Raw genomic sequence first — 16,802 nt, 5'->3', positions numbered from 1 at the left:
GGAAGCGCAATTAAAGGATACTGGGTGTCTGGATTGGCCGTTGCATGTACTTTTCGATTTATCCTGGTGGCCGATGAGATTTATCAATTTTTTTTTTGAGTGAGTCACGGTCGATTGATTTTTTTTACTTGCATGTTTATATCGATTTCTGTCTAAGATCGCTGCAAGATGAGTCTCTCGTATTCATGTTTTATCTTTGATTATTATATCTCGATTAATTGAAATGAATTTGAGATTATCATCTTTATTGTTACGCTGTCGTTAAATCTAACAACCGACACCACAAGTTCCTCTTTTTTAAAATTTTTTTTTTGTTTTTAATTTTCTGAAACAACAATAACGTCAATTCGTTCTTGCAATCTAATCACGCTAATGCATCAATCCGTTCTTTGCACTAACGATTGTTATGTTAGTGCAAAGATACAAACCAATCCAAACTAAGATGCTAGTTAGGTCAGGATCTACCAAACGACTATTTATATCAGTCCATTTACCAAACCTTCTGCGTCGTCGTGATCAACTGTAATTTTTCGATTTACTTTCTTAGTCGTAGGACTAACCATATGGGACCACTAAAGTGGCGGATTCCACCATTTTGCAGAAAAAAAAATCTTAGAAATGTTTTAATTTGGCATGTCCTGCAGGTGATGTTTGGATCAGCTAAGCTATGTGTTGCAGTTAAAATCCAGCTCCTCCCCTCTTGTAGCTTCGAGTTACAAGCGGCCTTCCCCTCCTATGGCTCCTGTCAGGATTAACACACATCAGTTACGGATCGTGATACCCTGCAATTTAGAACCTTTAGCCCTTGTCTAGTTGAAGTTGAATCATTCGAATTAAAATATTAACGAGAGCTTCATACACTGAATTATCCTATCCAACTTATGATCTCATGTGACGTTAACATGCCATCGTAACCATAAATATCAGAAATTACTATTGCAAGGAAATGTGAACGTCAACCATGAAAAGCAGAAGAACAGCAAAGTCAAACTTCTGCCTTGTTGGCCATGGATTATTCCGGGATATCATATATTATTACCATATCCATGTTGAAACGTTGACGCTTTATGCATGTGATTATTCAGTGTCAATGCTCATGGCCATTAGATGAAAATGTGAACTATCAACATACATAAAAATATACTTAACTTTCTGATTAGAAAAATTAGTTTTAATTATGTGGTATAAAGTTGGTCGCCATATGACTGTAAAATTTAAGATATATTTGTAATTTACTATACTAATATGATCATAAACATAATATAAGTTATCATATACGAAGAAAAATTTGTACCCTGAATCAGTTGAGTAATAAACGAATTTCTAGTATACTAGACTAAAATGGTTTCCTGAAGAGTAATTAAATGTATGCATGCATTGATTACTTTTTATTAGTAAAAAGGATGCCTAAGACATATGTAAGGAAAACATTTCTTATCAATAAGTAGTAGTTTTTCTCTCATACAAAGTCTGAATTAAGCCATCTCAAATTCACAAGTACTGACATGAAATAGCCACGCCTTTGTCTCATTTTTTGATCGTCTCTATAAATTTATTTTTGATATATTACAACTACAATTATTTAGCAAATAAAAGATTAAGTGAAATCTATGAATTTTCAAATAGTATTACAATATTACTGTATATATCTCAACTTACTTTAATAGTCTTCAACCTCATTGTATTGAGTTCCTCATTGTATTGAGTTCCTTCTCTTTTGTTTTTTTTCGGCCTCACCTACTTCATCAATCTCGTTGCCCACTATATTGTAACATTGTAATCTTGTCTTTCATTCCCCCCCTCTCTCCTAAATTTACCTTCTAGTTTTTACAATAATACACATCTCAATGTATTTAACAAATAAAAAAAAGTGAAATTAACAAAATTACATTTATTATTTATGAATTACTATAAATAACTCAACTTACTTTATTTACATTCAAAAAGAAAGCCCCGACTTCCTTATCCCTTGCCTCTATTTTATTTGCCTCTTCTTCTTCTTCTTCTTCTATCTCATAGGTGACTATTATAATCTTCTCTTCTTACATATCTAAATTTTTTCTTCTTTTTCAATTTTCTTACCCTCCTCAACTTCCTTTATTTCTCTCCTGGTTTATTTCCCATCAGATTGTTCGCCAAGAGAGTTTCTACATGATCTTTTATTATGCCCTACTTGTTTGTACACCTATTGTGCACATTGTTTTAATCTTTCTGGTATGCTTCGACTCGATCCTTGCTTTCTTCCTTTTGCCAAGTTGCAAGACGCTATGGGGTGGACAAACAGTTAAATCTTGTGCACCTAAAGGCCAAAATTGTTTACTTCCACATGGATATATACAATCCATGTTTAAATAAAAATATTGCTCACAATACGAATACGAGACCATTTTCCTGAACACACACTGCAAATATCATGTGAGCAAGGAAGCCCTGATATCTGAAACTCACCACAATCACATTTATGACTCTCAATGTCAACTATATAGGAGGATCCAGAAGTCGCTACCTCCATTTCTATTCTACTATGTGGATTTATTGTATAGTACCCAATTCTTTCTTTTTTAATTTCAATCTCCTTCAAAGTAAATAGTGTTAAAGGGCTTGCAAATTTAAACACTTCCTCACTACGATTATAAAAATATTGTGCAATTTTTCTTAGTGTGTTGTTTATCAATCCACCTCATCCACAAACATAAATTGACTTTCAATCTAAAAAACTATAAAAGAAGTTGTGTATGTAGGATGATAGATCGTTCTAAGCCAAGACGACATCGGTGTTCTTCTAAATATTTTGTAATTGTCAATTCTATTTCTCCCTTTGCAATTATTGCACATGTGAAGTTTTTAGTATCAAAAATTACTTTAACTTTGATTTTCTTTGAGTCCTTTATTTTATAATGAACTACCTTTTCATAACATGTCAGCAAGTGTTTTAAAATGTTTTTGAGTTAGGAATATCTACATAAGAATCAATAGTTTTTTAAGTTACTAGTATCGTCATTGAGTGGAGTGAAGAATATGAAAGATAAAGTAAAATATATTATATCAATACTTCAATTGAGTGCATATTACATTACTATTTCAAATATAACTTTTACAATTTATTATAGATTAAATTTTACATTACTTTGTCAATAAAAAATTCATCACTCCTGACTTGTTCTTGCCCTTGCACTGTAATAAGTATTGAGTTCATTACATAGACATCTTCAGCTAATGGAAATGCATCTTTAAGATCATTATACTCATTGAAGATCACTAGTGGATTTATTGAATAGTTCATATCATTCGTTATAAATTTATCAATGGAGATATCATTTTCAATTTCTGCTAGTATTCTAATTTCATAATATTATGGTTGAGTCCACGTATCTTCAAATATTTGTTCCAAACTCTCATCTATGACATCGTCAATATTAATAATTCTTTCTTTCAAATTGTATCTAATATTCATTCTCTCTTCGGTACTCACCACAACACTAACAGAGCTGGAAGATGATATCTTACTACTACTGATATTTATATTTAATGTACAATCATCGAGTGAGTTTTGTTTTGTAAATCATTTGATTCCACTTACATGATAGCACTTCATCATAAAATGGATCCCTACATTAATGCAATCAGAAATAATAATCACTTCTACTAAATACACAAATATTTCCATAATATATTATAGTTAAGGAAGTTAATATATCATTTACACATTTTAAATTTCAATATTTCACAAACAAATTTCAAGACAAAAAAATAAACAATAAAGTCCATATGCATAATATTAATAACATAAGATAATCAATATTTTATTAAACCATATTGACAAGTTTACATATAATGCTAATCTATACATCATATTAATTTATTTACATATTAGTATAAGAAAACTTACAACTTGTTCATGAGATTGATGAGAATGTAAAACTTCTTCCACGCTAGGATTTCAATTATTACTGCTACTATTTTTTTCTATAACTACAACAATAAATATTAGGCATATATATTACGAAGACGCCCTACACTACAATATTGATAAGGGCAATTTAAGATGTTATCATCGTTTATGCAGTTTATAGATTATCTGAAATGTTGGTTGATAGAATTTAGCTACTACTGAAAATATTTCAAGCTGGTGTTGCTTACACCTATTGGCCAACACTGAGCTTGAACCCTTGTTTAATACAATAAGAGAGAACTACCAACACCACTATCTGGAGCTAGATTTTGTTTGTTTCAACTTAAATGTTAGGAGGGAGGTGTGATAAAAAACAACTGCCTCTTGAAGATTGTCAAACACATAAACTGAACTGTTTGTCGAAGAAGAAGCTGCATCAGAGCTACGCTATTAGGTTTTCTTTAATTGTCGTTCCCACATTCAATAAGCTAAAAAATTCACTGAAAATGAAACTTCACCAGAGCGATGATTTTAACCTGCTGTGAACCTCCACTTGAGAAGAACTTGCACAGTTTGTCAAAAAAATATTACACACCTGCTCGATGTTTCTCAGCTTCTCTTTCTTCGCTTTTTACAAGCGGCAAAAGATCATCGTTCGTTGAAAATTTTATTTTGTCGTTCATTGGTAATTAATAAGTTGCACCGTTTGTCGGCCATGGCCTTTGGTTTGGACGAATACCACTTTCTTTGAGAAAACACGAATGCGGTTTGGATTGATCTTTTATTTCCGATGGTCACGCGGCCATGTACAAGATTTTTGTGAAAGGAAAAATGGTAAATGCACCAAACCGATACTATGCGATTTGAACAATTTGGAAACCACCTATGATTTGAGTTTTTGCTTCCGGGATATAGCTGAGTTGGTTACGAATGAGCAGAGTTGTAGAAGAGGACAAGAGTTTGAATCTTGACGAAGCCGAGCTAATACCTTCCTCTATCGTGGTCAACTGCAGCTTCTCGATTTACCTCCTCATAAATAGTTGTGAGACTGATCGTGTGACATCGTTGGCTACAACTTCTTTATTTATTTCTTTATAAATAGTCATGAGATCGATCGTGTAAGATTATTGGAGGATGAATTTTAACTTTTATCCAAGAAAAGAAGAGTATTATTTTATAAAATCATCTCCACGGTTCGAGAAATTATTTGAAAATTTAGAAAAACCAGTGCGGGTCCACGTCATGGACGGCCCTATTTCCTTCCGCCCACCATTGACCACCAAACCGGTGGTCCCCGCGCAGCAGCAGACGCGAGCGCACCCCACTACCTCGAGGCCCCACCACCCCCTTGGGACAATTCATGCAGTCACATAACTACGTACGGCTAGAACTTTGTTGACGCCATGACTCAAAGAACTATCATTAAACAACAAGGCAAGAACCAACACCACAATTTCCTTTTCTTTTCTTTTAATTTTCTGAAACGACAAAAGCAGCAATTACATTATTATTATTGCATCCAAGTCTTCCTCAAACTCCATCGGAAGCAAAATGCTCTCCGCTCCATATTTTCCATGAAAGCCGCCAAACTGGTACGGCGAAGCAGGGACAAACTGCTCCTCCACGGGCCCAAAGGAAGGCGCAATCTGCCCCGCGAACTCCTCCTCTCCTTCAAGTTTCAGTCCACTCTGTTCCTGGTCGTGCTGCATTGCACCGCGAGCGCCGCCCAGCTTCTGCGCTCCTCCTCCTCCCTTGGCTACTCGAGGAAAGGGTGGTCCTCGCGCGGTAGGTGACGTCGTAGACCAACGGATCGTCGTCGTCCGATCGCGTTACGCTTGCTTCTTCGCGGGGCAGCCGTGCGAGCGAGGTCCGAAGAGAAAGTAAATCAAATATGGTATATAATCGTAATAATTTTAATCAATAATCATAGTGATAAATTTGAAAATATTATCGAATTCATGTTGATCTTTGATTATTATACCTCGATTAATTGAAATGAATTCCAAATTATTATCTTTTTTTTTAAAATTTTCTGAAACAACAATAACATCAATTCGTGCATGCTAATGATATAGCCGTCAAGTTGGGTTAGGCCCGCCGGATTGGTCCGCCCCGTCAAGAAATTTAGGCGGGTTGGGTTGAAATTTTATCAACTCATTTTAAGATGGATTGAAGTGGATTGACCCGCCTAGGCCCGCGACCCGCGTGGGTTGGCCCGCGGCGGGCTTGAGTTGGCCCGCGGGTTGAGAAAGTTTATTTATTTATTTTAAATTTTAAAATTAAAGTATAAAACTTATTGAATCAGTGAGTTTCATCTATTTAAAATACAATTTAAGTTTAAAAATTATAATTCAAATTTAAAATTTTCAACTTAATCAATTTAAATTATACTTTAAACTTAAAATTTTTAATATTTTTTTATTTTTTAATAGGCCCGCGGGTTGGCCCACTTAACCCGCGGCCCGCCTTGAGTTGGGTTGGGTTGGAGATTTTTGGACCCGCTAAATTGATGGGTTAGCCCGCCCCGGCCCACCATATGATGGACCCGCCATGGGTTAGCCCGCCCCGCCATGGATTGGTCCGTTTGACAGCTCTACTAATGCATCAATTCAACTCCTGCCTAGATGCTGTGCCTGTCAGGGTTCATTTCCCAGTCTCCGTCGAAGTTTCGAACTCCATTGGAAGCAAACTGCTCTCTGCTTCATCAAAGCCCCCAAACTGCAGGTACGGGGAAGCACAGAAAAACTGCTCCACCACGGGAGAAAAGAAAGGCGCAATCTGCCCCGCGAGCTCCTCTCCTTCAAGTTTCTGCGCCGCTTCCGCACTCTGTTCTTGGTGGCCTTGCATTGCTCCTCCCTGCTCCTCCTTTTCCTCCCTTGGCTGCTGAAGGCAAGTGTGGTCCTCGTGGTAGGTGACGTCGTAGACCGACGGGTCGTCTTCCGATCGCTGCACCTGCTTCTTCGCCGGGCAACCGTGCGAGGCCCGATGAGCGCACCGGAAATAGGCCCTGCGGCGAGAAGAGCTCGTCAGAATGGTTTTGGTCGAACGAGATCGACTGGAGTACTTCACCACTGACTGACCTTGGATATTTGGCTCCGAGGATCGCTTTCTGCCCGTACTTCCTCCAGGTGAAGCCGTCGTCCTCCCCCGGGCCTTCCACTCCGCCGGCCACCGAGCTCAGCCTAACCTGGCACCTCCACGAGCGCAGCGACTTCCTGCAAATTAAATCAGAATCCTTCATCGTCGGTCGGCTTCATGATGCATGTGGGTCAGCACAACTGCGTGCATGCGAAGCACGTATACCTTCTCCTGGGCGTCTCGGCGTGAGGTCGCAGGGCGAGCGATGAGCAGGGTGGCCGATCGTGACCAGCGTTGAGGCAGAAGGATTCAGCCATGAGAATTGAGTTGTGGATGGAGGAAGCGATCCTGGGCGTTAGAGCTTTGCAGAGGTCAAGGCCATGCAGATTTAGCTCCAGCTGCAGGAGCAGCTTCTTGGCTTGGTTGAGCTCCGCGAGCAGAGCAGCGCCAGCACTGGCCTCCATGGATGCAGCTGTCGAGAAACAGGGAATGGATCGGCTCCAGTTTCCGGCGCCGTGCTGTAGTTGAAGATCGATCGATCGATCGAAGTGCTTCCCCAGAGAGTTATATAAGGACCATGATTGGCGACGAAGAAGCGCGTGGAATTCAACGGCGAGGGATTTGTCAGACAAAACGAGTCGTTGGGATGCGAAGTGGAAGGACGATTTTGCACAGAAAAATTGCTGGGAAGTGGACGAGAATTCACTAATATTGGAAATTGTAAACCCTCAATTGCAAAATATCAGCATCAATTTCTTTGTAAAAAGGACAAAAGGATAAATTTTAAATTATGAATTTTAAAAAAGACAGTAACTAACTTTCCGATTTTTTCAAAGGGTACATTTATTTCTCATTTTACTCCATCAATCAACTTGTATTGCATTCAAAAGAACTACATGATGCACGGAGCATAACTGAGTTGATTACCTCAATTCGACGGAGTAAGTCAGTTCGACAGATCCAAATCAAATTAATTAATAAAATTTTAATTCAATTAATTTAAATTATTTAATGGAGTAAGTCAATTCGACGGATCCAAATTAAATTGATAATTATTATTTCAAATCCAATATTACAGGGGTGTTCTTCCAAATTCAGACTACAGTGTCCTAAATGAAAAATAAATACGTCTTTTGTAAAATCTAAAAGTTAATTGTGCTTTTTTGAAATGCCACAATAAGTGTACCGTATTTTATACGATTAATTTTATGTTTTCTAAAAATATAATTTCCACTTTTACGCAGCCGCCGATTGGGAATTCTTGGTAGGGTGGGCCCATTGCCATAACTATTTTTGAGCACGATCTCAGGAGCAACATGAGCCAATATGCCACGTGGAACGACAGTATGTGATTTCAAGCCGTCGCTGTCTATTTGGCTAACCATCGATCGACCTCATTTCATTTGCCAACACTAGTTCGACACGTGTGGGAATATAATTGGAGTCGAGATGGTTAATTCCACTTCCACGCGATCGAATAACGACAGCAAAACACGTGTATTTCTACCGAAGGTGGACGGAAGGTGCACGGCGAAGGAAACAAAATCATGACGTCACTTATAGAGAATGTGAAACATGTCTAGGTGCGCATCATTCAAACTTGATCGAGACACGATTTGCGATTTGGTTGAACTCGTGTTCTCGACACGTTGCTATTGCCGTTGAATGACTTTGTCGATGGTGAGCTCATTGATGTGATGACGTATACATTCAATGTAGTTGTTACAGATTTATAATTATCATTGGTCAACGAATAATAATAATAATTATTATTATTATTCCTACGTTCTTATCTTGTCCCGCATAGGCAACAAATAGTCCTTCCCGAAATTGATGTGATGGATGATAAAATTGATCCATCATGAATAATTAAAACATCTTTGACTATAATTGATCTGAGTAATTTTGATAATGATTTCAATCAAAATTATTATAATAGTATTTCAACGATTTTAATTAAGTTGAATTAATTTTAATTATAATTTTAAGTTTGTTGAAATAATTTTAATTAAAAAATATTATAACAATAGAATAAAAACATTTTCAAGATATTGAGATGCCTTTTTGATATTCTTGTCCCTTGCCATGATTCGTCCAATCACCACAGCGGTAGATTTGGTTCATTGCACCTCGGCCATCATCTAACGGACGGAGAGTTAAAGTACGATGATGAACCGTTGAGATGTGAAGTTGGGTTTCCGTTTACAAAAATACTTGGAGCGGAACCGTTGAGATCTGAAGTTGGCTCTTTGGTCCATCGTCCGTCGTCTTGACTTCCTGCTGCTGCCTCCCTTGTGGCGGTCGGTCTTCTCCGATCTCGTTTCCAGACGATCGGAAGGCATCCGGAGAGGGAAGATGAACGACGCCGATGTCTCCAAGCAGATCCAGCAGATGGTGCGGTTTATCCGCCAGGAGGCGGAGGAGAAGGCCAACGAGATCTCCATCTCCGCCGAAGAGGTATGACTTTCCGGATCTCTTCCTCTAGTTTTGCTTTCTTCTTATTCGGTCTTCGTTTGCTGTTTGTCGCTCATAATTGGACAAAGCGAACTAGTCAGGGTTTGTCGATCCGTGATCCAACTGTATGATAAATAACAATAATAAAAATCTTATTTTTTAGCATGATAACACACATACAAGCTATGTCGTACTGTTTATTCTCTTGCGGTAAACCCACAGCGATTTTAAAGGAAATTTATTTCCCAAGGGATTGTTCCCCCAAGGATTCGACCCTGCTCTTTTATGGCGATCTATCACCCCTAAACCCTGTACTGTTTATTCTCGATAGTATTAATTGGATTTTCGCCTTATTTTCATTTGCTTCATATTACAAGTGCCTATGGCTTATATTTTTTATTAGACGTCAATAAATGGTAGGTAAAAGGAAGCATGGGAGTGATTGATGTTAATGAACATAAATAAGGGATTCAATTTAAAGTTTAGAGCCTTAACAAACACAGTGAGACATGTTCAACCAGTATCAATTTTTTGTGGTACCATAACTCGCTGTAGATTATCGGAGTAGCCTCGATATCAATGGAGTTAAGGAGGTGAATCATCCTTGGAGATTCAACAAAATCATAGTGGAACTCAGCTTGGGGAAGCATTGCTGAATGTGAGTAATTCAATAAACTAACTCACTACTAATATGGACTGATTGCATACCAAATATGTTGATGGATTACTTATCAAAATTTTCTCAATCAAAGGAAATGTTCATGGAATGCCCTTGCAATTAAAAAAGAAGAAGAAATCATTAGAAGGGGAACTAAAAGAGGTAAAAGAGGCATCAACTCTTCAAAAATATTTATTCAGACATAGCTGCATGTTAATTAAATGTAAATTGAGTTATAGAAAGATAATTGATGCTCAAGATGAACACACATATGGTATGATGAGAATATTTTCTTCAGACACTAGCTCGTCTTTATCCCTACTGGACAGATCGGTTTCCCTACCAAACACAGTGGTTGCCATAGCATCATTTCTCCAAGAATTATAAGTATAAATTAAGAAGCATTTTTCATTGCATGACATGTCATTTTGATTTCTCACTCTACTAAGCTTTTTTGCTTTGGTCTTTGTTTAACTGTGTGCTCCTCAATTTGCTTTCTAGGAATTTAACATCGAGAAGTTACAACTTGTTGAAGCTGAAAAGAAGAAGATCAGACAAGAATATGAACGTAAAGAGAAACAAGTTGAAATTCGGAAGAAAATGTAAAATACTTGTCCATTGATTTTCTTCTGCTTTATCTTTGTTAATTTTCTAACCAATGATCTTGTCACTTGCTATTTTTGGTACACCGTACTAATTTTCCAGCAAACATTTGGTTCATTGATGTTCAGTGGTCACTTCATTTTGTGAATTATGTCAAAATTAATGTTTACATACGACATAGCCAGCTTCATTAATTTTGTGGTCATTAAGTGTAGTTCATCCAGACAACTAAGTTTGGAAACAATCTATGAGCTATTGTTGGTTGGTGCTATACAAACTAACACAACTCTTCTATGAAGAACATATTATCATTAAAAAGAGGTAATAAATAACACAATTACTTCATTTGCATGCGAAGGCAATCACAACAATGTCATAATACTTTGATATCTTGATTAGATAGTAACCTCATTAACTATGTACTTGATCCATCATCCTGACATCATGATTTCTAATTCTTAACTGCTTTAATTTTCCATATACCATAAAATTCAAAACATGTACACAAATATTTTTCATTTTAGCGTTTATTTATTCCATTGAAAATTGTATATGAAGAAATTGCTTCTCTATGTCATGTTTTTGTTTGTCACAAAGAAAATATACTGACCAGCTAAAAGCATAGGAACTAGATGCGTGAGTCATGCTGTGTCCCAAACTAAAAAGGACAATGATTGAAAATATAAATAACTGAAATTATGTAAATGCATATATTTTGGATTAGAGAACCAAGAAATATATAATATGGAATATAAATATATAAATTTCATCAGCTAATTTATGGAAAGACTATATATGTATATAACCTTTTTAGATTTTCGCAAAGGAATGGGATTGAGCTAACGCTTGTCTATGATTAGTTCACCTGTATATTTATGTCAGCTGTCAAATTCAATGTAATACTTTTCATCTCAACTTGGTATTTATGTAAAATATTTTTTTAGGAGCAATTTCTTTTGAAATGTGTTACGTTAAATGAATAAGGACAAATTATTGAAAAACTTTAAAGTATTCATAAAGTACTCAAAAGGATTATAGACAGTGAAGTTGGAGTTTGGTTTGCTCCATAATAATCCTCTTGCCTTTTATATATTGTCGAGAGAAGTTTATTCTTTATATTTTGATAAGTTATCATCTAATAATGGATATTAAGTTATTTATGGTGATCAATGATAACATGAGTCTCCTCTATTGCTATCTGCAGTGAATATTCAATGCAGCTGAATGCTTCTCGTATCAAAGTTCTTCAATCTCAAGATGATTTAGTCGGCTCCATGAAAGAGGCTGCTGCAAAGGAGCTCCTGAGTGTCAGCCATCATCACATCTTGAATGTTATCCATCATGATCATTCATATAAACACCTATTGAAGGATCTCATTGTTCAGGTTTGATTCTTGTGCATCTTTTCTTGCATTACTACTTACTGACAGTAAACATTTATAGTAGGAAATACTTAGAACTCAGGTTTAGCTTATTTTGATATAATCTTTGAACTTGTGAGACTAGCATTATGATGGCATGACCTAAAGTCTTTCCTATTTATAGCTAGCCATTGATGTTAATTATTTCACCATTATTTTCCACCTTGATCTAACTAAAGACTACTAAGATTCTCTGCTTATAGTCCAAGCAATATGTTTTATTCTCTTTATGTGTGCTAAGTTTAAAGGATTGGTTCTTCAATTCATTTATTTTTTCCATTCCAAATTCATTGGAGTTGAAATTGGAATTCTTTTGTCCTTGTAGAGCTTGCTCAGATTGAAAGAACCAGCTGTTTTGTTGCGTTGTCGGACAGAAGATCTTCATCTTGTGGAGTCTGTTTTGGAGTCAGCAAAAAATGAATATGCAGCTAAAGAAAGTGTTCACCCACCAAATATTGTTGTAGACACTAATGTCTACTTACCACCTGCCCCTAGTCACCATAACGCTCATGGTCTCCATTGGTAATGCACTTTCAGAACATAGTCATAGATATCCATTTTTACATCCATGGGGATTAGGAGTTGAATACATTTATCATAATTTAGTGTTTTACCCCTACTTGATTAATAATCACTTTTTTTATAGTTGTTGAATGCCATGGAAAGACATTATTGTGTTGCTTGTTGCAAAGAGGACTAATTTGTTAGACAACCATAAACCATAATCTTAAACATCTAATGCGGGTCTAAATCCAAACACATACCTACCGACTTCAACACTTTTCCCTCAAATTGGAGCATAAATACCATGTCCAACTTAATACATAAACTAGAAAAGGATCCCAGCAAGGATGGTTCAAAAACAAAAGTTGTCCGGCCTATATCCCGTCCATCTATTCACTTAAATGGACACTTGGTATCTTTACATGGTTGATAATATCAATTGTGCTGTGTAAACAACAATAGTTAATCAAATTGTTTGCTCCTATTATATGCATCGAGTTAATTTGTGTGAGTGCAGTCCTTCTATTTCGTTAACACAAATCCTTTATTATCAGCTCTGGTGGTGTTGCCTTGGCTTCTATAGATGGGAAGATTGTCTGTGAAAATACGCTTGATGCAAGATTGGATGTCGCTTTCCGCAAGAAATTGCCTGAGGTACTCACTTATATAACTTCAGTGAATGCTATAGAAACAAGATTCAAGATATTCTCTTTGGAGTGGAATTTTATCCCTCTAATTTCCTGTCATTTTTAATCTACTTAGTGTTTGGATGGAAATACATATTTAAAAAGGTGATTTAAAAGCATTGAAATGAAATTTGCCCTTTTATTTTGAATATAAACACTCGATAACATTGCTTATCTTTTTTTTTCATCATTCAAAATAAGATTTGTTGAAAATGAAAAGTTAGTTAGTGTAACTTAGTCCCCTTCTGTGGAAGCACAATATATTTGTCATCATAAACATTCACAAATCTCTTTGAGAATATTTGTCATTAAATTTCTAATAGTTGAGTTGTTTCGGTTGATTGCAGATAAGGAAGCATCTCTATGGTCAGGTTGCTGCTTAATAGATGGTTTCTCCATCGTTGTCTAAAATAATGATCCATTCGAGCACTTTTTCGAATATTCTATTTGAGCAGATGATTATGAAATCTGTATCATAATATTTTTTATCGTGATTGAGCCAGCAAATGCTCAGTGATCAAATTTCTTTGGAAAAGATGAAATACACAAGTTGTTAGTTCATTCATACGGTTGCACTTACATATAAAAAATCGATCATTGTATTGTATTGCAGCTATTTAAGTTTGGTTTAAGAGAAATAAAAAAAAGTTTAAGAAAATTAAATTTTCACCTACATTGTTTACTATATATATTTTCTTAATTATATATTCTGTTGTCAATGATATTAAGGATGGTGATGAATTGGTACTCAATCAGGTTAATCACGTTCACCGCACGAATCTAATGGCAGTATGGACGCTGTCGACGCCTTCCAACGGATTCCTTATCGGGTATAAGAATCCAGGTTTTGGCCAAAGCAGCCGCGTCGAGTGGCCAAACGGAAGATGAAGCTGGTGAAGAATCCTCTTCCACGCCGCCTCCTCCTCTTCCACCGCCGCCACGCCGCCTCCTCTTCCACCGCCGTCGATTGCGATGGTGGCGTAGGCACCCGGAGCGACGTGAAGCACCTCTTAACTGAGAAACCCTCCCCCAATGACTCACTTCGCCACCTTAACTACCAGCTCCGCTCCCTGCTCGGCTCCGCCTCTCCTGGCAGCCTCTCCGCCGCCTTGTCGATCCTCCGCGGCATGCTTTCCCCTGACTCCACTTCCCCGCCTGACGCCGCCACTCGATCGATCGTTTTCTCGGGCCTCGCCAAGCGAAGCCAGCCCATGAACGAGGAGTCCGTCGCCCTTCTCGTCAGGATGTGCAAGATGGGATTTTTCCCGGCCGACGCCTTCCTGTTCACTCAGCTCATCAACAAGCTGTGCCGCGGCGGCGCCACCTCCGGGGCCTGGGATTTCTTCCACGCCGTAAAGGATGCTGGCGGCTCCATCGATGCCCCTGTGTGCAACGCCCTTTTGACCGGCCTCGCTTCAATTCGAGACTTCGCGAGGATGAATCTTCTTTTTTCGGAGATGAAAGGCTTGGGCGTTCGTCCCAGCGTAGTCACCTTCGGTATACTCATCAATCACCTCTGCAAATCCCGTCGCCTGGACGATGCACTGAAGGTGCTCGACGCAATGTCAAGCCCAGATTTGGGGGTGTCCCCTGACACAATCATTTTTAACACTCTCATCGATGGGCTCTGCAAGGCAGGAAGGCTTCAGGATGGTCTCTCCTTGCTTGATAGGATGAAATCAAGCCATGCTTGATCCTGACACTGGATGACAACAGCTCATGCCTTCTGCAAGGCAGGAAGGCTTCATGGTCTCTCCTTGTGATCCCATGCTTGTGTTCCTGACAGTGTGACTTACACCAGCTTGATCGATGCCTTCTGCAAGGCTGCAGAGTTGGACATGGCTCATGAATTGCTTACCCGGATGGAGAAGGAAAGGGTGGCTGTCAATGTGGTTACGCTGAACACCTTTGTAAATGGAATGTGCAGGCATGGGATGATCGGAAGTGCCCTCGATTTCTTTCGAAAAAAAAGGTGGAGTGGCCGGAAGTTAAAGGCGATGCTATCACCTATAACATCCTGATTGGTGCTTTTCTTCATTCCAACAATGTAGGAAGGGCGACGGCATTGTTTGATGAGATGATCAAGGAAGGGGTTTCTCCTATTTCTACAACATACTTCACTCTCATCTCTGGGTTGACTCAAATTGGAAAACTGGATGATGCTTATTCGATTATGCCGTTGATGAGAAAGAATGGTTTTCGAGTAGACATAAAGAGCTATAACACTTTGATCAGTGGGTTTTGCAAGAAGAAAAGGTTGGATAAGGCATTCGAGATACACGACGAAATGTGCAAGGCAGGACTTAGGCCTGATATCTTCATATACAATACTTTGATAGATGCATTCTGCAAGGCTGGTGATTTTTCGAAGGTTGATAAATTCATCAGCGAAATGGTCGATGATGGATTCAAACCTGATGTTGTCACTTATGGAACTCTGATCAACGGTTACTGCAAGGTTGGCGAACTCGACCAGGCTATGAAGATCTTCAGGAGCATGGATGTGTCAGTGGTGCCAGCCAACACTGTTATTTATAACATCCTCATTGATTCTTATTGTAAGAATCAAAAAGTTGATGCCGCAATAGACCTCTTCGACGAGATGCAGGAACAAGATATATTGCCCGACGCCACGACCTACACTTCCATTTTCAAGGGTCTTAAGGACTATAACATGTCTGATAAAGCCTTCGAGCTTATGGACAAGATGAGTTTTCAGGGATGCAAACCAAATTATGTGACAATGGATATTCTTACAGGATGGTTAACTGCGATCGGTGAGACGGAGAGACTTAGACTATTTGTGCAACGGACGACATCTTCTGATATGCAATCCTGATGTTTAATCTTATAGCTAGCTGAGCTGCTCACAAGCTATTCGAGTCTCGGCTCTAAAAAGGTTCGTCCCAAGTCCGTCGATCAAGCTAACGAGCCGAGCTCGACCGATTTCTATTTTCAAGCATTCAGCGAAGCCCGAGGTGGAAAAGGATCGGCGCTCGGAGGCTCGTGAAGATATCGGTTGAGAGCCATTAAGTTGGGACCGGAATACATAATGAACAATTTCCCGAATATATATATATATATATATATATATATATATATATATATATAACGAATTATAAATATTTTATATTAACGAGTCAAGCTCGAACTAAGTTCGTTTAATTTTTAAACGAGCTATTTTTGAACCGAGCTCGAACTAAACTCGTTTAACTTTAAAACGAGCCTTTTTCGAACCGAACTCGAGCCGTTTGCGAACTATTTAATTTCATTACGAGCCGAGCTCGAGCTTAAGTTAAAGCACGAACCGAACTTGAACCAAACTCGAAGCTTAGGAAAAACGAACCGAGCTCGAGACTCGAGCCTCTTACTGTTCGGCTTGGTTCTCGATTACACCCCTAGCGCCACTCCCGTTTCGCCGCCGTCCGGCCACCTCCGGCCGCCGTACTCGCCCCGAACGACGCGCCACTCGTCGGCGCGTCGACCGGTGTCGGTCCGGCGGCCGG

At 38.3% G+C, this 16,802-nt stretch overlaps 2 protein-coding genes and 1 pseudogene across 2 annotated transcripts; 2 read left to right on the top strand and 1 right to left on the bottom strand.

Moving 5' to 3' along the window:
- Window positions 1–6,521: 6,521 nt before the first annotated feature.
- Window positions 6,522–7,491, bottom strand: LOC141811673 (transcription factor WRKY19-like). The gene is made up of 3 exons (XM_074699703.1): window positions 7,196–7,491; window positions 6,973–7,107; window positions 6,522–6,899 (listed from the first exon to the last, which is right to left on the bottom strand). The coding sequence occupies exons 1-3, from the start codon at window positions 7,432–7,434 to the stop codon at window positions 6,536–6,538; spliced, it is 738 nt and encodes a 245-aa protein (XP_074555804.1). The 5' UTR covers window positions 7,435–7,491; the 3' UTR covers window positions 6,522–6,535.
- A 1,729-nt stretch (window positions 7,492–9,220) lies between these two features.
- On the top strand, window positions 9,221–13,883 carry LOC141848569 (V-type proton ATPase subunit E-like). The gene is made up of 6 exons (XM_074736613.1): window positions 9,221–9,427; window positions 10,584–10,684; window positions 11,890–12,070; window positions 12,432–12,628; window positions 13,165–13,264; window positions 13,644–13,883. Exons 1-6 carry the CDS (start codon window positions 9,326–9,328, stop codon window positions 13,677–13,679), a joined length of 717 nt encoding a protein of 238 aa, XP_074592714.1. The 5' UTR covers window positions 9,221–9,325; the 3' UTR covers window positions 13,680–13,883.
- A 293-nt stretch (window positions 13,884–14,176) lies between these two features.
- LOC141848269 (uncharacterized) lies at window positions 14,177–16,144 on the top strand (annotated as a pseudogene).
- The last annotated feature ends 658 nt before the right edge of the window (window positions 16,145–16,802 follow it).

The sequence above is a fragment of the Curcuma longa genome, chromosome 17 (genome assembly GCF_044706935.1).
Source record: "Curcuma longa cultivar G26 ecotype Majalengka, Jawa Barat chromosome 17, ITB_CL_G26_1.1, whole genome shotgun sequence".
Taxonomy (NCBI): Eukaryota; Viridiplantae; Streptophyta; class Magnoliopsida; order Zingiberales; family Zingiberaceae; genus Curcuma; species Curcuma longa.
Note: the sequence above shows the minus strand (reverse complement) of the source record. Positions and strands in the feature narration are given on the sequence as shown.

Coding starts and splice junctions, on each gene's coding strand:
- LOC141811673 (XM_074699703.1), bottom strand. CDS start 7,434: ATGGAGGCCAGTGCTGGCGCTGCTCTGCTCGCGGAGCTCAACCAAGCC. Junction 7,108..7,195: donor GCCGAGACGCCCAGGAGAAG/GTATACGTGCTT, acceptor TTTAATTTGCAG/GAAGTCGCTGCGCTCGTGGA. Junction 6,900..6,972: donor CTCGGAGCCAAATATCCAAG/GTCAGTCAGTGG, acceptor TTCTCGCCGCAG/GGCCTATTTCCGGTGCGCTC.
- LOC141848569 (XM_074736613.1), top strand. CDS start 9,326: ATGAACGACGCCGATGTCTCCAAGCAGATCCAGCAGATGGTGCGGTTT. Junction 12,071..12,431: donor TGAAGGATCTCATTGTTCAG/GTTTGATTCTTG, acceptor TTGTCCTTGTAG/AGCTTGCTCAGATTGAAAGA. Junction 13,265..13,643: donor TCCGCAAGAAATTGCCTGAG/GTACTCACTTAT, acceptor GGTTGATTGCAG/ATAAGGAAGCATCTCTATGG.